Source organism: Nylanderia fulva, unplaced genomic scaffold (genome assembly GCF_048542155.1).
Source record: "Nylanderia fulva isolate GAGA-0341 unplaced genomic scaffold, ASM4854215v1 Scaffold142, whole genome shotgun sequence".
Classification (NCBI taxonomy): domain Eukaryota; kingdom Metazoa; phylum Arthropoda; class Insecta; order Hymenoptera; family Formicidae; genus Nylanderia; species Nylanderia fulva.
The window spans coordinates 64,095-91,961 of record NW_028189644.1 but is presented as its reverse complement, the minus strand read 5'-3'; the positions used below and the strand labels follow the sequence as shown (position 1 = coordinate 91,961).

At 39.4% G+C, this 27,867-nt stretch overlaps 1 protein-coding gene across 1 annotated transcript; it reads right to left on the bottom strand.

Annotated features, from left to right (window-relative positions):
* Positions 1–99: 99 nt before the first annotated feature.
* On the bottom strand, positions 100–27,594 carry LOC146724219 (histone-lysine N-methyltransferase SETMAR-like). Its single transcript, XM_085480307.1, has 4 exons — positions 26,858–27,594; positions 2,647–2,845; positions 1,981–2,536; positions 100–130 (listed from the first exon to the last, which is right to left on the bottom strand). Exons 1-4 carry the CDS (start codon positions 27,416–27,418, stop codon positions 100–102), a joined length of 1,347 nt encoding a protein of 448 aa, XP_085336433.1. The 5' UTR covers positions 27,419–27,594.
* Between the last annotated feature and the right edge of the window lie 273 nt (positions 27,595–27,867).

The window sequence follows — 27,867 nt, the reverse complement described above, 5'->3', positions numbered from 1 at the left end:
CAAATTGTATTGTATGAAAAACATTTCAAAAAAAAAAGTTTTCATGGAATAATAACAATCAAATACGAATAATAATTAAAATTAACAGAGAAATGGGTCTTAAGAATTGGTGAATGTGGCTGCTGTAGTCCTGAAAACAAGAAAAAAATGTTAAACTCAAATCACTAATAGCGTTTTCCAATGAAGCAGGTTTGATCGACCCGAGGTCGATTAATGATGTCATTGGCCAATCACAGCTATTTCTCTGAAGAATAAATAGCTGTGATTGGTCAATGACGTCATTAATTGACCTCGGGTCGATCAAATCCGCTACAATTAAAAACTGTTCAAAAATTGAACGTCTAAAGAAAGCTGAAAAGTATTAAAACATTATTGCATTCAAATTCATGCAGTTTTCTCATTTCACATGCAACATGCATCATGCTTAATTTTATATTAATATTATTTTCAAATAGCGCTCGGCCGCACAGGTATACGTATACCCCGCGCCTGCAAAAAGGAAGCGCTTACGTCAAATCACATATAATTGTAAACACCTCGGTCGCGCGAGAGGAGATACATTTTAGTTCGTATAATAACAAAACTACGATGTGCTGGAAAGTAAATAATTACACTAAATGCTCTTTCGCCCTCAGCCGAACGATAAAATAAAGAAAATTGTTCGGGAATATTCTAGAAATACGGGCCTATATAAACCTCCTCTCTCGTGACCGCGGTGCTCTTTTCCGATTGCTTGTCGCGTCAAGAGTGTGCTTCTACTTTACAAAAAAGATCGCTTGTCTTTTTTCGTGTCTAATTACCGTTACTTGCGGAACATTTAGTTATTAATTGTGACGACCTATTAATGGTCGTCACTAAGTGCGCCGGGCCGAACATCTGCCCGACGCTCCTGGCCGACCATCCGCCGGGCGCGTGATCCATCCCCTCCGGGGGGATGCCCAACGCGTGAAAATAAACGCGTGGGGGGACCCGCACCAGTATATAAGCCGGCTCGTCCGAAGAGCCGGCACCAGTTCTGTCCTGAATCCTGATCCTGACACCAAGCCTCTGGGTGTACTCGAGGCTTCCAAGACCAAGATTCCTGACAGTCGACGAAGACGGGTGTACCCTCTTCGTAGCCTGGGAGTTCCCGGCGTTCGACTTCCTTCTCTGTGACCGACGGAGGTGGGTTTAACCCCTTCGCTGCCTGGGAGTACCCGGCGTTCGGTTCCTTCTCTACAACCGACGGAGGTGGGTTTAACCCCTTCGCTGCCTGGGAGTGCCCGGCGTTCGGTTCCTTTCTCTACGACCGACGGAGGTGGGTTTAACCCCTTCGCTGCCTGGGAGTGCCCGGCATTCGGTCTCCTGTGTCCGGCCGACGGAGGTGGGTTTGACCCCTTCGCTGCCTGGGGGTACCCGGCATTCGGCTCCTTCTCTCCGGTCGGCAGAGGCGGGCGTGCCCCCTCTGACGCCAGGGTGTACCCGGCATCCGACTCTTCCGCAGCGCGCCGCGCCGCCGCCCGCGGCTCCGCGACCGCGAGACATATCGTCCGTCCGCGCGTTAGTAATAAGTTTGTACATAGACAACAGTGTGATCGTCCGCTAGGTTAAGCATATGTATATGTATTGTAAATAAGACTCGAATAAACCAATTGTGAAGCTTAATCACGTGTACGCAAGTTTGGCCTTCCGACCTCGTCGAATCCTGATCCCGGCGAGCCGTCCGAGGCGATACGAAAACCGTACCGTTACATAATTATCGACTCGGCTATTTCTTTTGGTTTATTCTTATCAGTTAATTCTCTGGCAATTTCTGTGCGGTTTAAACAATTGTAATTTTTGTCGTTTGTAGTGTAAATATATTTTTGTTCACGTTACGCGAGTGTCGAGTGCAGTGCTTCTCTGTCTTCTCGCTTCCGACCTTCCTATCCTGCTTTCCGTCGCGCACAAAAACGCTATAAAATATTTCAAAAAATCGTGTTCAAATTTAATAGTACATACTCAAAATTTTCATATGTCATTGCTGATGTTGATGTTGATGGATTAGCTAACCAATCAAATGATTGGTATTGTGAGAATTGTGATGATTGTTGCTGAGGTGGCAGTCCCTGATGTGATGATTGCTGCGGTAGTGATTGCTGAAGTGGGAATGGCTGTTGGTATTGTAATGAAAACTGTGATGATTGTTGCTGGGATGGCGGTTCTTGATGTGATGATTGCTGTTGTTGTGGTAATAATTGCTGAGATTGTTGAATATTGGATTGTTGTGGTACTTGTTGGAGTTGCTGCATTTCAAGCAGCGACTGACCCCTTCTTGTATATTTGCGCTTTGGATCGGTGGATCCACTTTGCCTACGCTTAGGAGCATTGAGGTCGAGGTTTCCATCTCTGTTCTTCGCGTTAGCACCCCGAGGGCCCTGCATATCATAGGCCCGATCTGCGAGATAAACGGGGAGTGCATTCACATACTTCTCCACTTCTGTGGCAGAGTATTTTGAATGCAGCTGTCCATTCTTATCCCGAATCTTCTGTTTTACTAACCATTCGCGATGTAAGACTGTAAAAAAATCAAGTTTTTAATATAATCTAAAATTATATGATTTTAAATAAAATAAAATGAAATAAGAATTATATGATTTTAAAAAATCTATGTGAAACAATACCCACATTTGGCCACCATGAGGAAGTTCGAAAGGAATCTTTTGTTTCTAGTATGTTTGTTGCTGATTCGCATCTTCATAAGATGCGCTTTCTCACCGAAGACTCCTTTGAGAAGAGCATATGCCCAATTGGCGTGGCTGTCTTCCACATTTATTAATTTGTTATATGCTGCTTTGGAGCAGAAAATTCCATCTCCAAGAGATACCTGGTAGGGGATAACACATGAAATTAATGAAATTAGAGAAATAGGAAGCAATAAAAAAAGTGTTGCACAGAACTCCTTTAACCTCACTCACAAAGTGGCATTCAACTTACCTTCTCTGTGTCTGATGAAATCTCACTGGTGGAAACTGAACTTTCAGAAGACAGTGGTCTTATTTCTACAACATAAATAGACACCATGAATAAATAACAGTAATCACCATTTCTATTTCAGAGACATACATTTTTTTACAATCATGCAGTCACACAGAAACAGCTCGGAATTGGTTTTAATATAAAAAGTCTTAACCCTTCATATTTTTACAAGCATGAAAAGATATATAGAAAGAGGGAATGCACTCGAGGACGTTTCCAAACGCAGCTCAATGTGAGTGAAAATTAAGAAGAGGTTTATTAGATGAATCACCACGACACAGCGCGTCCTCAGGTTGCGGATAGAGAAACGGCCTCTCTGTCCTGGTTAGGGATAGAGGCTAGCTGCGAATAAATTAAATAAGCAGTCGCGGACAGCCGATTGGATAAGGCCCTTCTGTTTGGGGGTTGGTCGTAGGTTTGATAAGCTCACACCGTAAAACGACTTTATCTTGTAGCAACCAAAGCTCGTCATGGATTCTTCTGAAGTAAAATATTCCGGAGGTAAACTACTCCCCCGTTCGGATCTCCGGGTGAGGACTACCTCGGGGAACTCATGTCGCATAAAGTCAAAAAACGGGAGGAATATCAAAGTGGGAACGTGGAACGTCCGAAGTCTTTACAGACCTGGGGCGTTCTAATCGATGGTCGGGGAGGTCGAAAAGTACGGGATAGAAGTCGTCGCGTTGCAAGAAACAAAATGGACCGGGGAGGGTTCACTTATCGCGGGTTCATATACGTTTCACTATAGAGGGTCGGAGACCCATAGTTTTGGCGTCGGTTTCATGATTAATAAAAAAATTTTGTCGGCGGTAAAAAACGTTAAATTTATAAACGAAAGACTAGGATTGCTCGTTGTGCAAGGCCGATGGTACAAGATCGTGATAATCAATGTGCACGCGTCGACGGAAAATAAAGATGACGAAATTAAAGACGGATTCTACGAGGAACTTGAACGCCTCGTGGACCAATTGCCGAATGATTACATGAAAATAGTCTTGGGGGATTTTAACGCGAAGATCGGTAAAGAGGACTTTTTTAGACTAACGATCGGGCTTGAAAGCTTGCACGAGGAAAGTAACGATAACGGAGTAAGGGTGATTAACTTTGCTACCGGCAAAAATCTTATCGTCAAAAGCATATATTTTAGACATAAAAATATCCATAAACAAACTTGGATTTCCCCGGATGGAAATACGCGTAACCAAATTGATCATGTTCTTGCAGATAAACGGCGCCACACGAACGTACTTGATGTTAGGTCTTATAAAGGGGCGGATTGCGACTCGGATCACATTTTGGTAATTGCCAAAATCAGAGAATGTCTTTCGTTAAACAAAACTAACGGGCAATTAATTGGTTCCAAACGTCTAAATGTGCAAAGTCTTACCAAGGGAGAGAACGGGACAAAATACGCGGTCGAAGTAACGAATAAATTCGCGGCCTTAAAGGAAATTAATGAATCGGAGAATAATGAGGTTGACAAACAATGGGAAAACGTACGCGACGCGATAGTAAAATCGGCGGAAGCCACGGTTAGTTTTTGTAAAAGACACAAAAACAAACCGTGGTTTGACGAAGAATACGTAAAAACTGTTAAAGTACGAAACAAAGCGCGTATCGCATGGTTGACTCAAAATACGGCTGAAACTCGGAATCAGTTTCTTAATATTAGGCAAGCGGCTCATAATATGTTTAAAAATAAAAAGCGTCAATACTTAAAACGTAAAATTGAAGAAATAGATGAAAATTGTCAAAGCAGTAACGTCCGCGGTATGTACATGGGAATAAATAATTTTAGAAAGGGATTCCAAGCTAGGACGGAAATAGTAAAAGATGAGAACGATAATTTAATTACGAATTCAACGGGAGTACTAAATACTTGGAAAAATTATTTTGATCAGTTATTGAATGTTGAATCTGAAAGCAACCGGGAAATAGAGAATTTTGAGTTTTACACGGCGGAATCTTTGATTAACGAACCGACAATTTCAGAAGTAAAAAGCGCGATTAAAAAATTAAAAAATCATAAAACACCGGGCATCGACCTGATTCCGGCGGAATTAATAAAATGGGGAGGAAGTAGGTTAATAGAGGAAATTCAGAAATTAATTATCTTAATTTGGAATAAAGAAGCATTGCCGGAACAATGGAAAGATTCAATTATAATTCCGATTTTCAAAAAGGGTGACAAAATGAGTTGTAATAATTATCGGGGCATCTCACTGTTACCTACTTGTTATAAAATTTTGTCGAACATTTTATTGACGAGGCTTGTACCATATGTAGAGAAAATAAGTGGGGATTATCAATGCGGTTTTAGAAGAAATAGATCGACTACAGATCAAATCTTTACTATTCGGCAAATCTTGGAGAAAAAATGAGAATTTGGTCAACCGGTATATCAACTTTTTATTGATTTCAAAAAAGCGTATGATTCGATTAAACGGGAAAAAATGTTTGAAATTTTAATTCGGCTGGGGATTCCTAAAAAATTGGTTAGCATGGTTTAAATCTGTTTAAAAGATTCTAGAGGTAGAGTAAAAATAGGTAATCAAATATCGAAAACTTTTAACATTCATAGCGGATTAAAGCAAGGGAATGCATTGTCACCTCTTTTGTTTAATTTAGTATTGGAATATGCTATTAAAGAAATGCAGAAAAGTGAAAATGGTCTGCGGTTAAACGGTATAACACAGCTATTAACATATGCGGACGATATTGCTTTGCTTGGAGATAATAAAGTAACATTAATTGATAACACTAAAACTTTATTATTGTAGATAAAACAAAAGAATTTGGGTTGCAAGTAAGCGTTGAAAAAACTAAATATATGGTCACTGATAGAATCCAGAGTATTCATAATTGCGGAAGCTTGGTCATTCGAGATAAAATGTTTGAGCGGGTCAGCAGTTTTAAGTATTTGGGTTCGATTTTAAACCAAACTAATGAAATAAGAGAAGAGCTTAAGAAAAGAATTAATTTGGGGAATGCTTGCTTCTATTCAGTTAATAAATTACTCGGATCGCGAGTGTTGTCTAAGCGTTTAAAAATTAGAATTTACAGAACGATTATTTTACCGGTAGTCCTTTATGGCAGCGAAACGTGGTCACTTACGTTAAAAGACGAGAAAAAATTTAGAGTATCCAAGAATAAAATACTTCGAAAAATCATGGGTGCGAAGCGCGATGAGGAGACGGGCGAATGGAGAAAACTGCATAACGTAGAATTACATCGATTATACAATAGTCCAGATATAATTAACGTCATAAAATCAAGCCGATTAAGATGGGCAGGCCACGTGGCGCGTATGAGTGAGGATCGAACCGCATATAAAATACTAATTGGTAAACCTAATGGGAAAAGACCATTGGGTAGACCAAGACGTAGGTGGGAAGATAATATTAGAATGGATCTTAACGAAATGGGGTACGAGGGACGCGAATGGAAGGATCTTGCTCAGGGACGGGAACATTGGCGAGATCTGGTATTTGCGGCAATGAACTTTCGAGTTCCGAACGCCAGTTATTAATTAATTAATTTTATTAGATGAAACATTAAAAGAGACGTCGTTATCATAAAAAATTCAAGCCGTACTGGCATGAGCTACGCAATTATATTTCAAACAGCAAATGAACACAATAAGGGGCTATATATCTACAGCATTATCAGAACATTTATAAACGTCCTTCATAAAAGTGTTTTTTAGACGTTTCTAAACAGTTTGCATAAACGCTCTACAATTTGTCGCATTGGAAGAACGTTTGCTAAATAGAGAGGAAACGCTCGTGTTCCAGCGTTAGGAAAAGCGTTTTTTAGACGTTCCCAAACCGTTTTCGTAAACGTCCTACAATTCGCCATACTGAAAAAAACGTTTGATAAACGAAGAGAAAACGTTTGTCTTACGGCATTGGAAAAAGCGTTTGCTAAACGTTTGAAAAGTCTGACAGCAAACTCTCTTCGTGAAGGTGTATCAACGTTTACTGAACGTGCTCTGAAAAACGTTGCCTCAGCATTGCAAAACTTTAATGAAACGTTATATACAGCGTTTGATAAGTGTTCAGAAAGCATTCAAAATCTAATAGCGTTATGTAAACGTTCTTACAAAGTTTGAAAACGTATAAACTCTCAAAAAACTCTTATTAAACGGTTGTCAACGCTTTAAACTCTCAGAAAACTCATCAAATGGTTGTCTACGCTTTATAAAACTTCTTATTTTCGCCAGGGATCGACACGGCTCACGCGACCAATCGCGAAGATCTGCCCGCTCCCGGTCGCCCCGGACCACTAGAACATATCGAGCCTACAGGAACATACAGGACGCCTGGACTTCAAGCGAGTGTCGTACGGCGGGCGGCGAGCGTTTCTATTTCGACGAGGCGGGCGGAATGTTGAAGTGTCGGCGGGACACCGCTGGCACCCTAGACGTCGTTGGCTCGGTGACCGCGATGCTTCCGGAAGGTTCGCGTCCCGAGCCATCAAAACAATTTTTTGGTGATCGGTACACATCGCCGGCGATTGCCTTTTATGGTCATTTTTCGGCAATGTTTGCGAGGGCTGCGGGCTCCTTTCTCTCGCGATCGGGTAGATCGAGGAGCTCGAAGCGAGGGAAGGAGGCTCTCGACATTCCTCTTCGCGGCTCGAAGAGTCAGTATAGTCTGGCACGACGAGCGGTACCGTACGCATCGGCCAACCGAGATATATAGCGATATACCCTTGTTTTTTTATTGTAATTTTGTGACTTCTGTGTCTATTAACGGCACGGATTCGCATGCCGAGAATAAAGAAACTAGTACAGTCAGTGTCGTGTACAGTGCTCGTCTGATTCTCCACCCTCTAATCCGCGCAATCCACCGGCAGTCCTCCAACCGGCGAAAATTTACACGGCGAGACGCCAACAACGTTCGTCCGGATATATCCAGACTTGTCGATATATCTTAGCTATGTCGGCCGTCAATACGTATTTGAACGTACAAAAACGCACGAGATGTTTGAATAATTTTAATTGAATGGTCAGACCGACCATCAAAGTATTGTTTAAGGAAATGCCTTTATTCGATTTCGCGGAGGCATCGAAAACTACTCGCGTTTTTGTAGTTGCGCTTGTGGCCTTTATGACTGCATGATGCGAAAGATAATAACCGCTGAGAGATTCGTCGGTAACTCGCGATATATGACCTAATTTGATGTATTCGTTTATGATTTGATAATAATCGCGTTTGAGTTCTGGATCAGAATCGAGTCTCTTTCGTATTCCAACGAAACGTCGTAGCGCTATTGATTGAGAATTTCCGAAATCGGGATTCTGTATACGAAATGATAGACAAACCGTGTAGCGTCCTGAACTATCGCGTGTAACGTTTTTCACGAAGTGCATTTCGCATTCGTTATTTTCTATCGTTTTGATTTGACAAGCGTTCGCGTCGTCGAGCAGCCAAAATTTTTCAATTTGTCTTTTTAATTCAGTTAATTGACAAAACCCTCGATTGCCGTTTATGGTTTTTGCCGTTCCGCCAGCGATTGTCCATCCGAGCTGTGTTTTCTGTAGAAACAGATCAAGACCGTCGCGTGATAAATCAATTTGTCCGATTGATAATAACGACATTGTGGCTCCCGAGCCGATAAGCATGTCGATTTTTTGTGGCAGATAGAATTGTGGATCAGCCAAATATATATTTCGCGGTATGTTAATTGATTTGCGAGGAAACGTTTCGTTTGGAGTTCTATCGGAAATTTTAGGAATCACTAAAAACTCAAGAGTTTTGTTAAAGTTGTTAAACCGTGAATAGAATGTGCACTTGACAATGCCTCTGGCAAACGTATTTATGTTATCGATCGCGCCTACAGGAAGAACGCATGAACGTATCGATAATTTCAATTTTGTTGCAAGATCTGTCGTAATAAAATGTGCCGTGGAGCACGTGTCTAATAATGCACGGCATGTTACGAAATTACCGCTTGCATCTTTAATTCGTATTTGTGCGCTTAATATTAATTCCGATTGTAAAGTTTGCGCCGTAAAGCTATGAGCGATTACGTCTCGTCATGCCGATTCGGTTTTTATCTCCGCAATGTTGTCAGACGCGCCGTCTTTCTTAAATTTGGTTGATGTCGTTTCCGACTTGGCGAATTTCTCGTGTAAAAGGGTATTATGAAATTTCGAACATTTTCTGCAATGTGAAAATGAGCATTTGCCGTGACGTGTACGCAAACAATTTCTGCACAACAATGTCCTTTTCGCGAAATCTTGACGTTGTCGTATCGACATTTTCATGAATTCGGGACACTTGTATACGTAATGCATCTCTCTTTTGCACAGCGGACAACTCGCATTATTTGTTGATGTTTTAGTCATTAATGTACGCGCGCCTTGATTTGTCCTTTGCATTTTTGATGCTTTAAAATCTTTTCCGCCGAATGGTCTTTTGATTTCTTCCGATTTAACGTGTGATTTATCTCATTCAAATAAATACCAACAATATGCAATTTCCGAAATAAATTTGTAAATTTGATCGAGCGTCGGTGTTAAATTTGAATTAAGCGTTTCTTCCCATTTCGCACGAGTGTAATTCGGTAATGCCCGTTCCAGTATTCGAACTAATAAATGTTCGCCGAGTTCTATATTTAATGTTGCGAGCATGTTTACATGCTGACGCATGTCGTCGACGAGTTTTGATAGACCCTTATGTGTGACCCTCGTTTGTACCGGCAAATTTAATATCGAATCGAGATAGTTAACGATTAAAATGCGTGGTTTGTCGTATGAATCGAGCATTAATTTCCAAGCTGTTTTATAATTTTCTTCGCTTACGTCGTAAATAGAGATTTTATTTAACGCGTCGCCCTGTAAACAGCCCTTGAGATAAGCGAATTTCTGTAAATTGGTCATATCGGTACACGAATCAATCATCGCGTCAAATGTATTTTTAAAAGATAACCATTTGCCAAAATCGCCATCAAATTTAGATAAATCGGCATGCGGAAGTCGACGCGTACCTTGGTCGATTATTAATGCTGTAGTATTTAATTCATTTGCGCGTTGCGTATTTGTCGACGGATAAAGCGACTCAAATTTCGCGACAAGCGCGTAATAACGATCTTGTATATCGTCGAATTCTAAGAGAGCATCATTATCTGACTTAATTAATAGCGCGAGCTTATCATGTAAATCCTCGTACGCGGTAAACAATTCTTTTATGCGGGAGAAACGCGCCTTTATATTTGCGGGTTTAAGTTTTGCTTCCGCAAGAATTTTTTCCAGGTTGGTTATCTGCGTTTTTAACGTAATACGTTTTCGATTTATTATCTTCACGCGTTCCGTCATTTTACTGACTTGTTACAAAGAACGCGCGAGAACAAAGAGTAATAGCCGCTACGTCGATTCGGCGTTTTTATAGCTGTTATGGTAAACACGCACGAACCTGTATCGACTTGCGGGCGCGATGTCCTTTGTCGTCGCCTGTGAGACAAACACGTAATGCCTCTTAATTATAAGTATCGTATAAAATCGCTGATGCGACTGATAATAGCAAATCTATATGTAATATACTCGTAGAAAATATATTTCACATGAAACGTATAACAAACGAACAATGCAAATATTCATGCAAGAAAGTACGTTTACTGAAGGAATAATGCAAAAATGCTCGTGTGTAAAATATGTATTGAGTACTTATTTTTTGGTTCTGTTGACCTTCGGCAGCGATATGATGATGCTGGGGGTGGCGAGTCTGAGAACGGCTGATGATAGAGATTTCTCGTCAATGTGGTCGTGGTTTCGCATCCGATACTTCTGACACCAATTTGTATGGTAAAAACTCTTGCGGTTCAAAAGTCTCACCGTTCTTTTGTTTTTCCTTTTTTCGGGATTTAGTATTTAGAGTTTACAGAGAAATTAAACTACACCTTTGGTGGGAAAAAGCCTGCGCGGCATAAAAAATCCATTTATTGAAAAGAAATTCACATATTATATACGGATGTCGCTTGCCTTTCGTGTTCGGCACGAAAATCATCTGGAACGACACCGTTGCACGAAACTTATTTACTCTTGGAATTTTGCGAGTGATGATAAATTAACGTATAATACAAGAAACGTATGATATCAGATCATGCAATGATATATAAGAAACCCGCACAGACAATCGTTCCCTTTCTTCTAGGGTCCGCTATCCCTTCTCTTGCTTATTCTAATGACGCCTCATCAGCCCGCCTGACCGCATGTTTAAAACTATTGGTTTGTCTTCGGCCAATTACGTTGGCCCTGTCCTGTGTTTCGGCATCCTTAGATGTAACGCGGATCGCATCGTTTACTTGATCGCGCCGCCGAGCCGATATACATATTGATATTCTCGTGACGTATTTGTATAATGCCGTTGACCGCCCGCACGTCGGAGAATCCGTACGTGTACATTATAACGCTTTGTTTATTATGATCGGGTTCGCATACATATAAGTCGTGCACGATTCGCATATCTCATCGCCACTACATCGACGATAAAACAAATCTTATCGCTTTTATAAATTTATCCTGTGGTAATAAAGAGAATTTACCTATATATTCCCATCTATTCACAATACTATCAATCGCCATATCTATCGGAACATTAGTGAATAGAGAAATAACATCAAAAGAAACTAAAACTTCGTCATTTTTTATCATTTTACCCGACAGTATGTTTGCCATGTCAAAACTATTAGCTACGTGACTTTTAGCTTTCGGAAGACAGGAATGTATTGTTCTATGTGAGTAGGAAGCTAATTAATATAATGCTGTGTTGATTGATGAGACGATAATTCTGAATGGTGTGCCTTCTTTGTGAATTTTAAGCAAACCGTACGCTTTAGGTAAGAGGGAATTACTGGAAGATAATTTTAAATAATCTTTTTTTGTAATTTACCCCATAATGATCCATCCTTTCAACATGCTATTTAATTCTTTTTCAATTTTTAAAGAAGGGTTTTTGTCTATCACAATGTATGTGTTCTTGTCCTTCAACAAGCTTTCAACTTTGTTCAAATAATAAGCCCTATCCACCGTGACATTGCCTTTGTCTGCACGTGTGAATATTACATTCGGATTTTTTTGGCAGAAATTATCAATTTTTTTTTTCATTGAATCAATTTTTGTTGCAACATATCTTTTTTATGGTTAGTGTTTAAGAAAGTTGAAAACTGTGAGATGGCAAAGTTTCAAATTCCTGTTAAATTGATTGTTATTACGTTTTCCATTGCTTTTAATGTCTTTGATGAATTCGCGAATTACTGTTTTTTTATTAATAATGGGAAGTCCAAAATTACTCCCTAATTGTAAAAAATTGGAAACCGATGTCGGGATGTTGGTATCAGTTAGATTAACAAATTTTTTGTTTGTAATAGACAATAGATGGTCAGTCATCTCAAATTTATTGGCTTCAATTTTAATACTAATAGGATCATAGTTGACAGGTATGAGTGCCTATGTGAAAATTTAACTGGTTGAGAAGTTTTCTTATGTAAACCACAATTTGACGTGATTAGTTTTATACTATTGATGTAATGTAAAATTTTTTTATTATATAACCAATTGAATAAGATTGTATCATTATATTTAACGGCAAAACTAAGGAACAACGATTTCCACGTCGTCAAACGTTGGAATTGGAAGATGATCCCTTCAAGTCAGGTCTCTTACACAGTTTTGACAATTATGACAGAAAAAATTAGTAATAGTTTATATACCCAGATAGCCACAGTAATTATTATGACATCATTTTGATGACATCGCTTTAATGTGTATTTCTTATGTATTTATTATTTCGTTTAAATGTGAATAAATGATCACTTCTTATTTATTTCTCGTTCCGTTCAAATGAAGTTTTTTAATATCAACTGACAACTTTGTTATGTTTAATAGCTCTTATAGCCCTTCTTTGTTTACAATTATTAATTTAACAGAGCTAATTACTATTTTTAATCAAAATTTAACATACAAGACTTTGGAACTGAGCCATGAGGTTAAACAAAAAACCAAACGAAAGATAAAATTTCTTGTTTTTCCGTATGTCATCACATTATCTTACCCAGATAGCCACAGTAATTATTTTAACATCAAAATGATGTCATAACATTATCTTACCCAGATAGCCACAGTAATTATTATGACATCATTTTGATGTCAAAATAATTACTGTGGCTATCTGGGTAAATTCATCACATTGATATTACCCAGATAGCCACAGTAATTATTTTGACATCAAAATGATGTCATAATAATTACTGTGGCTATCTGGGTAAGATAATGTTATGACATCATTTTGATGTTAAAATAATTACTGTGGCTATCTGGGTAAGATAATGTGATGACATACGGAAAAACAAGAAATTTTATCTTTCGTTTGGTTTTTTGTTTAACCTCATGGCTCAGTTCCAAAGTCTTGTATGTTAAATTTTGATTAAAAATATTAATTAGCTCTGTTAAATTAATAATTGTAAACAAAGAAGGGCTATAAGAGCTATTAAACATAATAAAGTTGTCAGTTGATATTAAAAAACTTCATTTGAACGGAACGAGAAATAAATAAGAAGTGATCATTTATTCACATTTAAACGAAATAATAAATACATAAGAAATACACATTAAAGCGAACGTTTCGGCTGACATTTCGAGCCTTCCTCAGCGCAATACAAATATTATATAAATTGAAATGTAATATTGAACATTAAAGACGGCAATTAACGATGTCAAGATAATAAAAAGTCAGTTTTTTGTCTCGTTACATATGTTTCTAAACAAGTCATCGCGTGTGACAAGTGCAAATTGTTGATACATACTGAGATCGAGCGACCGTGCCGTGTAATCACTATGTGTATAGGCCTCCTAATTTATTGGTCAAGGGAGATATCTTGATTGAATCATCATATTGAAATGTTGTTAGACATTAAATGGAAATCTAAATAAATAATATCCAATTATTCACTATACTTTTGACAAATAAAATGCACTGTACACTCACTCAAACAAAATTGGTGATTATTTTATAGAAGTTTCAAGTATCAGATACGAAATCTTATAGACACAGTTTTTTCTAAAGACAAAAGTTTACTAAAGACAGAACGTTTTTACCGACTCAACTCTCAATCCCAAATGAGGCAGTACTTGGTGTTTCACCTTTATTATACATATCAAGGTCTGTTTACAAACCTTGGCAATTTTGGTAAAGAATCTATAACATTATTGTATATATCAGGCAAAAATTCAGTGTCATTTTGTAGATTCAATCCATTAGTTTGTCTTTTTATATATAACATTTCTGATATAAGTCTTTTATTATAATATGGTTCTTTATCTAAAATTTTTACTTCACCCCAATCAAATTCATGGGAGAACTCTAATCTATGATCAGTAACAACTGATTTATTGGAACACTTTCTGTTAATGTGTTTTTTATGTTCAGTTATCCTAGTATTCAGTTTTCTGCTAGTTTGACCCACATATGAGGCATCACAGTTTTTACAGTTAATTTTATAAACTACATTCGTATTCGCTCCTTTAGGTATTTTGTCTTTATGTGTTTTTATAAATTTACCTAATTTATTCATGCTTACGTAAGAGAGTTTAGTGTCAACTTTTTTTGTAATACCTATCAATTGTTCTGTAGCATTCGGTAAGTAAGGCACAGTAAAAAACACAGGAGAATCCTTTTTTGTATGTTGATGACTTAATTAATGATTGCTCGTTTTAATTGACCTAATTATATAATAATAGTATTTTCAACATACTCGAGCTGAATGTAATATTTATTTTATTTCTTTTTAATTTTTGATTTATTTTATTGATTATTATAATATTAATATTTATAGTATTATAATATTAATATTTATTATATTAGCTAACAAGTGCGAGGAATCGTAAATCGGCCGAGAGTGCGGAAGTTTGGCGCACAAGGCAAAGCCGAGTGTAACAATCCGCACGATTGGCCGATTTATGACCCGTACGTTTGGCTACGATATTTTGTGTGACCGTGCGTAGAAAGGGAGTCCTTTCTAAAATCCCATCATGTGCGTAAAGGGCGACTTTTCGCGCGCCGGTTGCACAAAAGATATTTAGATAGCGGATTTTCAAACTTGTGATCATATATTTGTATTAAATGTTTCGTTGCTAATCGTGCAAATCTTTAATGAAACATTGTTGTGATAAGTAATGACAAAGTTATTGTTTAAAAACGCCCTAGTGCAAGTCGAATTTAGGCAAAATTACCGCGGATTATTTTTGCCAATCGCTACACCACGCGTATACAGTCCAAAGCGCCTATAGCAAGCGCTAATAGGAGAACTGTAAACAACAACAGTCTGTCTACGAAAAATAATACGCTAATGTCCTTCGAGATAATTCTAAAATAATAACATGTTATTCTAAAAGCATCTAGAATCCTCTCGAAAAACGTTGCTATAAAAGGGCACCCCGAGATCGACCGGCATATAGTCGCTCTTAGAATTAGACGCATATCTGTCGCAAGTGCAAGTACGATTTCGGCGCGTTTTTGACTTTACGTAGCTCGCGTTTAGCCAGCAATTAACGCAACGCCTTCTCCGTAGCTCGCGGATGCACGTGTTAAACCACGGTTTATTTAACCAGTGTAAATAGCCTGTAAATAGTGTCCGTCTTAAATATACATTGTATGTGTCTAAAAATCGACTCTCTAATTAATCGCTATTTCGAAAGCGTCCCTTTCCTTGTCGCGCACTTCTCTCTTGAAACTTATCGCTCGCGTTTTCGCTCTGCTATCGAACAGTTATTGTAAAACTTACTAATGCATTTCTTCTGAAATTGCACGTTTATTCGTCATATATTTATCGCTCTCTTATCTCGTGTGCATATCCTCCGTGATACGAATGAAGAAAAATTATAAACATGGATCTGAGGTATTACAAATCTTATATTATATCTGGGATATTAATAATTTAAAACTCATATTTTTTTATATCTAGGAGCCGATTTCCCTAAGCTATGCGAAAATTTAAGACACTAGGCCAACGAAAGCGCGCGCTATGTGCGCGCCATTGTCTGATCTTGTTTTATGATTTATTTAATTTTATACATAATTCTATTTTAAATAACTGTTCCAACAAATCATAATCCCAACAAACAGAAATCCAGCCAAACCAAAATATCGACAAATCAAAATCTCGACAAACCAAAATACCGGCGACAATTTAATATCCCGACAAACCAAAATACCGACAATTCAATATTTTGACAAACCGAAATCCCGACAATTCAATATTCCGTCTTTAATCTAGAAATGCCCTGTATACAGGATGTCCCATTTTAAATGCCTCACGAAAATATCTCGAAAACTATGAAAAATACAAAAAAATGTTTTAAATAACAGTTGTTTGACTCGAAAGTAGATATAAGATGATGCCATTTATTTGACCATGGAAAATCATTTGAAGGTTACATAAAGGTCAACTTCAATTTCTTAAATGAAAGTACCTATTTTTCATTGCATATTCTTGTAGCTTATTTTAAATACTTTCGAAACCCCTAAAGTCTTTTTTTATAGAGTATTTTTTGAGTTATAAAAGTTTGAAGTTAACAATTTTTTGACATAAAACAAATATCTCGTAAAATATATTCAGTTTTCAGTAATCATACCTTAATACTTTTTGGACGGAATAATAAGACCAATCAATTGGTGTAAAAAAAACACATAGTTGCTTATAAAAAAGTATGCAGCTGCAAGTTGAATATTACATTTTTAAAAGAATTATATGTTTTCTTTATACCAGTTGATTGGTCTCATTATTATGTGCAAAAAAGTATTAATATTTTACATTTTATGTCAAAAAATTGTTAATTTTAAACATTTATAACTCAAAAAGTACTCAATGAAAAAATACTTTATTACAGAGTTTTGGAAAGCTCTTGAGATAACCTACAAGAATCCCTACAGTAAAATCTCTGTGATACCAGGAAGTTTGCCGAAAATCGCGATCCCATTGTTGCCGCTTTATTCCGATCGTGATTGGTCGTGGCGACGCGATCGATCTCGCGAGGCAAGTTGACGTGAAGTGCGTGACGATGAGCGATGCAATGTTCGTTTGACAGCTTGCAATTTTGAATTAAAAATAATTAACTATAACTATAATTATTATATAATGTTAACTACAAATAAGATATTATATAATCTTAACTACAAATAAGAACGTAAAAACAATGTAGAAAATGATAATCTTTTAGTATTTAAAAAAATATTTAAAATATTAACATTTTTTTATAATTTTATAATAATTTATAATAATTTTATGACTTTAGCATAATTTAATCAATAATTTTAGCAATAATTTATAACTTAAAATTTGAATCAATATAGATATTTTAATTTTATACTGTGCGTGTGTACGTACATGTGTGTGTATGTGTGTGTATATGTGTTTGTATTTGTTTGTGTGCGCGTGCGTATGTACGCGCGTATGATAAATAATTATTTAATTAAAAATTAATTATATATTTTTTGAAATTTTATCAAAGATTTGTAGCATTTTATCAATAAATACATCATATTTTACACACATAATTGTTCACATTTATTTACTATTTATTTAATTTGATTATACGTAATTACAACTAAAATAATTTATAACGGACCGCTTTCCCGGTGCGGCCGGATCGCTCAATCGGGATCACAAGGTTCGAGAAAGGGTTAAATTCAAGAAGCGTGCGACACGGGGTATAGATTTAACAAAATGTTTATTTTTGTGTGCTATTTACAAGTGTGTGTGTGTAGGTGTGGGTGTGTGCGTGTCGCGTAATATATGTATATCGCGGTGTGTGTGACGGCGTGGATGATTTTACAAAGGTGTGACGTGTGTATTTGTGTATGAAAATGAATGCGTGTGTGATTGATCGGCGCGGGTCCGGTTGGCGGTATGTGTCGGCGTCGTAGTTGTGTATCGATGCTGCAACAGATGCGCCGATTATAATTTCCGTGGCATGCAATACACGGCAGAAATAATATCTTTATTTGGCGTCGCGATCGTAATTCGGAACTTTAAAGGCACGGCCCTTTAAAGCCTCACGGTCGTGTTTATATTCGATTGTCGGCGCGGCGCGGTCCGGGGCGCGGTGTGGTCCCGTGTTGTTATTGTTGCGTATCCGCTCTCTCTCTCTCTCTCTCTCTCTCTCTCTCTCTCTCTCTCTCTCTCTCTCTCGCGGCCGGATGAGAGAGTTGACGCTCGGGTTTTCCTTCGGTGAAATTGATGTTTATTTCGGAGTATCCGCGTCGCGGGGATTCTGTTATGATTTTCTGGTCGGAATAGGCGATCGGCCGCGGAAGCTCCCGACAGAGGCGGAGAACGCCCAAACTCTGGTTTTCTTGGCCGATCGTGTAGGAGGATAATGCAAGGAGCGGGCTCAGAGAGGAAACGCTCGGAGCAGCTTAGTAAGTGAGAACGCACCCACACGAGACAGGGCACCCCCGATCTCTTTTTTCTAGTTTGTCTTGGCGTTTTTCCGAAGCGGTAGACGTCCTAAGACGGTACGGAGCGGAATGTCTCGTTTCGATTTTTCCCGGTCTTTTTATACGGCCGTTCGTGTACGTTCGGGATTTTCCGTCTGTCGTCGTGATCTTTCGATATCTTTTTAATTAGTACGGATCGTGGGGGAAATTATTATTCGAACGTCCTTCTCCGCGCTATTTATCGGGTGTTTTCGTATCGTCGGCGCGGGCTGTATCGTTATAAATTAAGTAGAATTATTATATATATAATTTTAACTACAATTTAGAATGTAAAATACAAAAAATACGTCTTTTAAATATTACAAATATTGATAGTTTTTATAATTTTATATTTATAGTAAAATTATAATTTTAGCAATAACTTATAATTTTTAATTTTTATTAATTTATATATTTTAATTTTATTTAATTAAATATTTCTTTATTTTAATAAAATAATTTTTTTTATTATAGCGAAATAACATATTATGTCATTATTCAAGTAATGAAAGAAATTACATTTTATGACTGTATTATTGATACTCTGAAAAATATAAGTATAATATAATATAATGAATAACTTTTTATAGTCGCATATTAGCTAGAAAGATATTCAGAATTTAAATAAGATAAAATTATGGAGATAATTATTTAATTGAAGATTATTTATTTATTCTTTTTCTGAATTTTATTTGTGTGTGTGTAACATTTTATCAATATATATATACACATATATATATATATATATATATTATTTGCAAATAAGAACGAGAAAGTAAAACATAGTAATATTAAATATTTAATATAAAATACATATAATAATACGTATAATAATGCTAAATATTTAAAATATAATGTTACTTATTGTAAATATTTAAAGTATTTAAAATATGTTATTTATTACTTTAAATATGTAAAATATTTGTATTTTTAAAATCAAATTGTCTCTTCGTAAAAAAAATAATTTTGTTAAAATTTATGAAATAGGATGATATCCTTTTAAGGTTTGCAAAAATGACATTTTTTTGCCGTCAATAATTGCACATTTTCTACTGACAAAACTGAAAGATATGGAGGTTTATCTTCAGGTACTTGCATTTTTCCTATTACTTTAATTGGTGAGCCGTAAGTGAAATTATCTTCAAATTCTCTATTACATGTTATTAAAACAGACAATTTATAACAACCATCTGTAATCGCTCTGATGTAAAAATTATTATTAGATGATTTTTCAAAAATCATTTTTATATGATTTTTATATGTTCGCGCAAAATGCTGCCGAGAATATATGTCGGTCGATACACGCCGGCTGATTGCTCCGATTCAATGATGCGAGTAATCAGGAGTGCCTATAGATGGCCCATTAGGACAGACTGTACGAATTTCTAGTTTTTTCGCCTCGCACGCATGTAATTCGCGAATGTCGTTACCAGTCTCGCCTAGTCCTTAGCCCGATCTAGTCGAATTAATCTCGTCAATATATATTAGTCTAACAATTTTCTTGAACCGTCGCAAGCGATTTTCAGTCGATTTCAAGCACGACGCGATTTCAATTATATTAGTATTAGTTTTGTTAATTAAGTGTTTATTTGCCAAGAATTAAATAAACTGCAGTTCACGCAGATACACGCGAGTGCTGTTCGTTTTCCGGTACTATTTTTCCTCGTTCCTCGGCTGCCTACTATTACACTTAAACCCTTGCAGTTTTAAACGCACATGTTGCCGACTTCCAACAAAAGGAAATCGCGCATTCATATTTTTGGTCCTTCGAGCCGGATTTCCAACGGCGTTGGAAATCCAAGCGAGGACGATTGAGAAAAGCCGGTCCTTTTGCCACGTGGCATTTCACACCATTTTGGCTACCGAAACGGCATACGGCGGACATCTTGGTCATTTTGTGAACCTTTTCTTTATACATCGTGTTCGAGGGTGCGTGCGGGCTTGCAAGTGCACGTGCATTGAACCGAGACTTAGAGCGCTGCCATCTCGATCACCACGAGATTGTCTCCAGGTCATGCTCTTGACCAGTCGCTGTGTTAATGCGAGTAAATAGACTTATCGGGCTTGTAACGACTCTACAGGAGGCGTATCGTCCCCCTCCCCCCCCCCCCCGGCAGACTTAACTCGGCGCGTCAACCAGGAGGCGTTGAAACGTGGACATCATCCGCGAGCACACCCTCTCCCCATCTAACATCGTGAGACACGAGCAGCGCGCGGGAGCAGTGACGCGGGAGAGAGGAAGAGGGGATCGGCACGGCGAGAGACGCTATCGGTTTACGCTTCATACATCCATCTGCCTCGCACAGCTGACTCGCTCACTCACCGCATGCGTCTTGATCTCTGCATCATGCCTGGCGATAAGACCGTCGAAGAACTCCTGTCGCGTCAAAGGCGAGATCACGAATTGATCGTGAATTTTCAAACAAACACGTCTAAGCAGAAGGCAGTAAAGGACATGATCTTGAGCGATTATGAGGCTCGCCGCAAACTTCTCCAGGATTATTGGAATGCGTTTCAAACGAGAGATTATGATCTTTATCCCTTCGGAGAAGAACTCAAGAGTCGCACCTATTTCAAGGAGAACTTGTACGAGTCGGGAAGGTCCGCCTATCTGTCGGCTGAGTCCTGGCTGTCGGAACGTATCGCCGCGCTCTCCCTGTCAGTGCCAGACTCTAGATCGTCAGATCGGACTGCTCCAATATTTTTATCATCACAGTCCGCATTGGAACGTGTCAAGCTTCCAAAAATTAACGGAACGCAGCAAGAGTGGCAGAGTTTCAAAAGTAAGTTTCAAGCGCTTGTCTTAAATGACCAGAACATGACTCCGGTCATTAAATTTCAACACCTTCTGAATGCCTTAGAAGGAGAGGCTGAGAGTAAGCTCAAGAGACTTGAAGTCACGGGGGAGAATTTTCTTACTGCCTGGGAAACTCTTCGCAGCAGATACAACAACATTTTCCTTCGCTTTTCCACGCATTTTAATGCTCTGCTCACGCTACCTTTGTCAACCAAGGAGACTAGCGCACATTTAGCCAGTCTTTTCAACACAACTAATGAAAGCATCAACGCCTTCAGGTTGCTGAAACTTCCCGTTGACACTGGGACATGGTATTTATACAATGTATTGAATCTAAGCTAGCTCCTGCATCTCGCATGGATTGGGCGAAGCAGATCGAAACTATCCAGGATGGAACCTTCCCAACGTTTGATCTCTTTAAAAGGTTTCTCGAAGACCGTATTCAGACACTGGACAGGGTTGAGACCGTAAGTCAGTCGGCAACCGATTCCAAGATCAAGCTTTCCAGCGGTCAGCATAAGAATTCGTCTGGAAATCAATCAAAGAGAAGGCGCACAGCAGTTCATACAACGATTTCAAATTCTCCACGATCGCCTTCTTCAAGGTCTCAGGACCTTGGTTCCTGCATTCAATGTCAAGGATCCCACTCGCTCAATAAGTGCAAGGGTTTTGCCACTCTCTCACCAGGCAAGCGGAAACAGCTTGTTGTTAGCAAGGGTCTTTGCACAAACTGTTTTAGCAATCGTCACAAGATTGATAATTGTAACTTTCCAGTTCGTTGTTACGTGTGCGCTGGCTTCCATTACACGCGACTTCATCAGGATGGATCTTTCGGATCTACAACGCAATCTTCGGGAGAAGCCAATACTCATCTGATTACCTCCAGCTCTCATCAGATCTTCAGTGGATTCTGCGGTACTGACCAGCTTCTGGCAACGGCCGTGATCACCTTGCAATCTGCGGCTGGGGTTTCTATGACTGCACGTGTGTTGTTGGATTCTTGTGCAGAGCAGTGCATCATGTCGGAACATGTTGTCCAAGCGCTTAATCTGAAGCGCAACCCCGTTCACGTCATTGTTAATGGCACGGGTGGCACTACCAATGCCGTAGCTCAGAGTCGAGTCCGACTCACCCTCAGCGAGATACTAATTTTTCTCTTGAGTTTACAGCGCTGATGTTAAGAAGGGTTTCCAATCTTTTGCCGAGGAGGCGGATCAAGCCTCGGGAAAGTTGGAGTCATTTTGACGACCTGCAGCTAGCCGACCCTCACTTTGGGGTGCCTAGCAGAGTAGACTGCATCCTCAGTTCAGCGGTCTTTGGCGCCGCATTGTTACCAAGGATTCGGAAGGCTGTCAATCCTCTTAAAGCTCCAGTTGCACAGGAGACCGTCTTCGGCTGGGTTCTCTTAGGCAGCCCTGGTCCGAATGACGACCCTGAGGATGCCGCATCAGTGCATCACATCTCGATTAACCACGAGCTCACGGAAGCCGTGGCAAAATTCTGGGAAACGGAGGAGATCCCGCGGGTGGCTCGACTGTCACCAAGCGACCAGCAATGTCTTGAACATTTCAGGAAAACGTGCTCTCGCAATCGAGAAGGTCGCTACGTGGTGCGGCTTCCCTTCTCCGGAACACCTCAATTCTCCGGCATCGACTCGACTGCTCGAGCTTGCATGGGCCGTCTCGAACGTCGTCAAGCAACCCGACGTCGCAGCTGCTTACTCCGCATTCATGCGCAAGTACATTGACCTCGGCCACATGGAAGTGGTCCCGGAGGACGAGACTAACACTAGACAATTCTATTATCTGCCTCACCACCCTGTCTTCAAGAGGGACAGCGGCAAGATTCGTATCGTCTTCAACGGTTCGCAGAAGGACGCCAGGGGAGTTTTACTTAATTCCTTTCTTCATGCTGGTCCAAAGCTACAAGAGGACCTCCTGGTCGTGCTCCTGAGGTGGTGTTTCTTCCGATATGTGTTCACCTGTGACGTGGTGAAGATGTTTCGACAAATGTTGGTTCACCCGGAGGACTTAGACTGGCAGCACATCTGCTAGAGGTTTTCGCCCGGATCGCCGTTGCTTTCATACCGTTTGCTCACGGTGACTTACAGTACAGCCTCTGCCCCCTTCCACGCTAACGCTTGTCTGCTAGATCTTGCAGAAAAGGAAGCGCATCGCCTTCCACTCGGGTCTAAGTTGCTCGAAAAAAATCGCTATGTGGATGATTTTTTGGCGGGGGGAGACACGCTCGAAGAAACCGCAGCGGCAAAAACTGAACTTATCAGTATTTTAGGTATGGCTGTGGATAAGTGGGCTGCCAATCATGTCGATCTTCTAGGCGCAGCTGAGCCGCTTCAGCACAGGAAGTTGAGTGAGATCGGCACGGTTTCGACACTTGGCTTAAAATGGCTACCCCACTCGGATGCTTTCAATTTTGATGTGCGGCTTCCACCATCAACCTCAGCAGTAACGAAATGCACAATTCTCTCTCAGGTTGCTACACTGTTCGACCCGGTGGGCTGGGTTTCTCCAGTGGTCATACGGGCCAAACTGCTGCTGCAATGTCTGTGGCTTCAAGGAGCGGACTGAGACGCTCAGGTTACAGGCGAACTCAAACAATCCTGGATCACGTACCTGACAGAACTCATGGATCTCGAGGCCATAATGATGTTGGCTGGGAACTGGCAGAACGGTGGAGTGGCATCTTCACGGCTTTTGCGATGCGTCCGAACGCGCCTTCGCAGGCTCCATCTACGTCGTAGTACCAATGACATCGTCATCTCGATTCCTTGTGGCCAGGTCGCACCCCTGAAGGTCGTTAGCCTTCCTAAGCTCGAACTTTGTGGAGCGTCTCTTCTGACACGGCTGATCACCGCCATCCTTCCACAACTGGAGACTCCACCGACACAAATTCATTGTTGGTGCGATTCTCAGATAGTTCTGTCATGGCTACAATCACATCCTTCTAAATGGAAAACCTACGTGGTAACCAGAGTCAGTGAAATCACCACATCCCTACCAACTGCTACTTGGCGCCACGTCAAATCTAGTCACAATCCTGCGGACCTGGCTACGAGAGGGTGCTCGCTGCGGCAGCTACAGGAATCGGAAATCTGGTGGAAAGGTCCTCACTGGCTGACTCTTTCACAAGCCGAACGGTCTTCTAACTTTAAACTTAAGACCACTGAGTTGGAGTCACGCAATTGAGTCAATATTTGGCTGAATCAACTCGGTTCTCCATTCTCGAATTGGCTGATTAAGTTCTCCTTTTTTGACAAATTGTGCTCCATTCTTGCCTATGTGCATCGCTGGCGGCTGAATTCGAAGCTGGCAAGATTTGATCGACGCACTGGGTTTTTGTCATCACAGGAACTATCCTTCGATTCGATGACGCTGTTCAGACTGGTGCAGATGGAGGCGTTTCCGGACGAGTTTCAACGTCTCGCTTCAAAGGGGGAAGTTCAAGCTAGCAGTCCTCTTCGCAAACTCCTGCCCTTTGTCGACACTCAAGGCCTGATTCGTGTCGGCGGCAGACTTCAGAACTCCTTTCTCTCGGAATCCGAGAAGCACCCTGTGACCGTACGATCCCTTGTTTTGGTTGGGACCCAGTTTATAACGGCCTCAGGCTGCCCGCTTTCGCCATATACGTGGTCGCCAGTTGTTTTACCATCCAAACAACAAGGTTGATTTACAGCTGCTGGTCCAGGTCGGGATGTGTCCTTTGATCGTCTTTGTCGTCGCCACGCCTCTGGTTTGGTGCGCTTTGACACGCCGACTGATCCGACTTTGTCGAGGCAATGATTCCTTGATCTGGATCTCCTACGCTGTGATTTTAACGTCTGTTTTTTTTCAGTCTTTGCGGGATTCGGGATACTTTCGTGATCTGGGATATCACCGTAGACTGTGGGACTACGCTGGACTGATTCGTCTTGGAAGGACGAGGACGGGTAAGTGACTTTACACGTTTGATTTAACCTTGATAAATATAAATATTTATTTTTTTTCAGGTCACGCACTGAGTCACAATTTAATCCCGTTAACATTCGATTGCTCGTTACGGTAATTTTTGTTCTGCCGATCTCGTTATACTTTTTATCGCCGCGTATCGCGTACAGTGATTTAGATTAATCGACGTGTTACTACCGCAATTGTTACCGAATTGTCTTTGTCCGCGTTATTCCAGAATATCTTTTCTGAAAGTCCTCTTTGTGAATTCTAGGTGGAGATAGAACTCTCGGGCTCTCTCGGCGCCGGCTTATATAGCCGCCGAGGCGCTCGCCCCACTCTTGGCCCACCAGCCAATTGCGTTTCGCCGCCCCGCCAGGACTTCACGCGCTCGTGGTATGCTAAGCTCGACTCTCTGAGAGTTCTTGTTTTTTGGTTTTTCTTGTTTTATATTATAAATATATTTTGTACATATCCTTACTATCTATTTTAACCTATTTATTGTTATTTTTGAGTATTTTATTTATTTGTAATTTTATTTGTGTTTTTATGAATAATAAACAAAACCGATATGTAAGCTTAAATTAAATTAACTTGTGATATTATATTTACACAAACATTTTGACAAAATAATATTTCTCATTGTAATTAAACTGTAGTTCGCGTTGCTTTATTAGATATCTTAATCGCAGCTATTTATGCTCCTTAATTGTAATATGCATTATTTGTGATGTTTGACTAGTAACTTTAATAAACCAACGTAACTTAACTTAAAATATTTGAAATACATATCATTTGTTTGTTTGAACGTACTTTTGCCATATTTCGTAAATTAAGACTAAAATTATGAAAAATGATTTTTATAACATAAAGATGTTAAAATTACATTTCTCTTTGTTATTCAAATGTATTTTATTGTGCTCGGAAACCTATACTTAATTTTTGCCGATTTTTATGATTTTTCTCTGAATGTGCATAATTAAACTAAAAATGTCTAAAATACATATTTTTTATTTGTTTGATTGTATATAACATGCTTCCTGCATTTACAAATAGTTGTAAACATATTTTTAATATTTGTCATTCATTATAATTAAATATTGGGTTGTTCAAAAAGTTATTGCGTTTTTTTCATTTGATTTTCAGGTGCGTTTATTTAATATACGTAATGAACATTAATCAATAATATATTGGCCGTTTTGTTCAATGACCTTTTGCCATCTCTCGGGCAATTTCATAATACCGCGTTCATAAAACTTCCTATCTTTCTCTGCGAGAAACTTGTCAAGGTGCTGTTTGATGAGGTCTTCAGAAGCAAACGTTTTACCGTTCAAGGAGTTTTGCAAGGAGCGAAATAGATGGAAGTCTGATGGCGCAAGGTCTGGGCTATATGGTGGATGTGGCAACACATCCCAACCAAGCTGCAATAATTTTTGCCGAGTGACCAAACTTGTGTGTGGTCTCGCATCGTCGTGGTGAAACACCACACCCTTACGATTGATCAGCTCGGGACGTTTCTGTGCGATGGCATTACTTAATTTCTGTAGCTGCTCACAGTAGACATCGGAATTGATCGTTTTATTCTGTGGAAGCAGCTCATAGAAGACTGGTCCCTTCCAATCCCACCAGATTAACAGCATCACCTTCTTTTGGTGGATGTCCGCCTTTGCTTGCCTTTCCGGTGCTTCATCTCGCTTACTCCAACTCCTTTTTCGGCTCACATTGTTGTAGACAATCCATTTTTCGTCGCCCGTGATCATACGCTTCAAGAACGGATCGTTTTCTTCGCGTTTGGTGAGTTGATCGCAGACGTTCATACGCTTTGTCAGATGAATTTCTTTCAACTCATGCGGTACCCAAATATCGAGCTTCTTCACGAAACCAAGCGATTTCAAATGTCCATGAACACTTCCAATGGACACTTTTAGAGCGGTAGCAAGCGCCCGAACCGTTGAATGCTTATTTGCTTGCACCAATGCCTTGATTTTATCGTCGTCAATCTCGGAAGGCCTACCGGAGCGATGAGCGTCTTTAACCGAAAAATCACCACCACGGAATCGGGCGAACCAGTTCTGGCACTGACGTTTTTCAATGACATTTCTGCCGTAAACTTGACGCAACTCTTCCCTTGCTTCAGTTGCTTTCTTCCCTTTTTTAAAGTAATAAAGCAAAATATGGCGAATATGCTCTTCAAAATTCTCCATGTTTAAACTACAATTGCAAGCACAAAACTCGACTAAATTGCGTCAACTTTTTTTTTGGTTTTTAGGTTAAGTGTCAACAACAAAATGTGCATAAACATTTGACATTCATGGCACGCTCAGATACAAATAAATGTGGACAGCGCTATCTATTGGAAAAAAACGCAATGACTTTTTGAACAACCCAATACATAAGATAAATATGTAATAAATTTAAGTGTTCAATAGACTTTTAAAGCAACCATATTTTCAACTGTATAAATAAATTTCGCAAATCTTAAAATAAATAATTACTCTTTAAGTTAATATTATCTTATGTCATTTTTAAAAATTAATTTGACAAATCAATAATCTTTAACAATACAAAAAGGAAAATTTACTATGACTATTAGCTTAACCTAATACTTAAAATTAAATGCTATTATGGTATTTATATTTTGGCGGTCGACTCG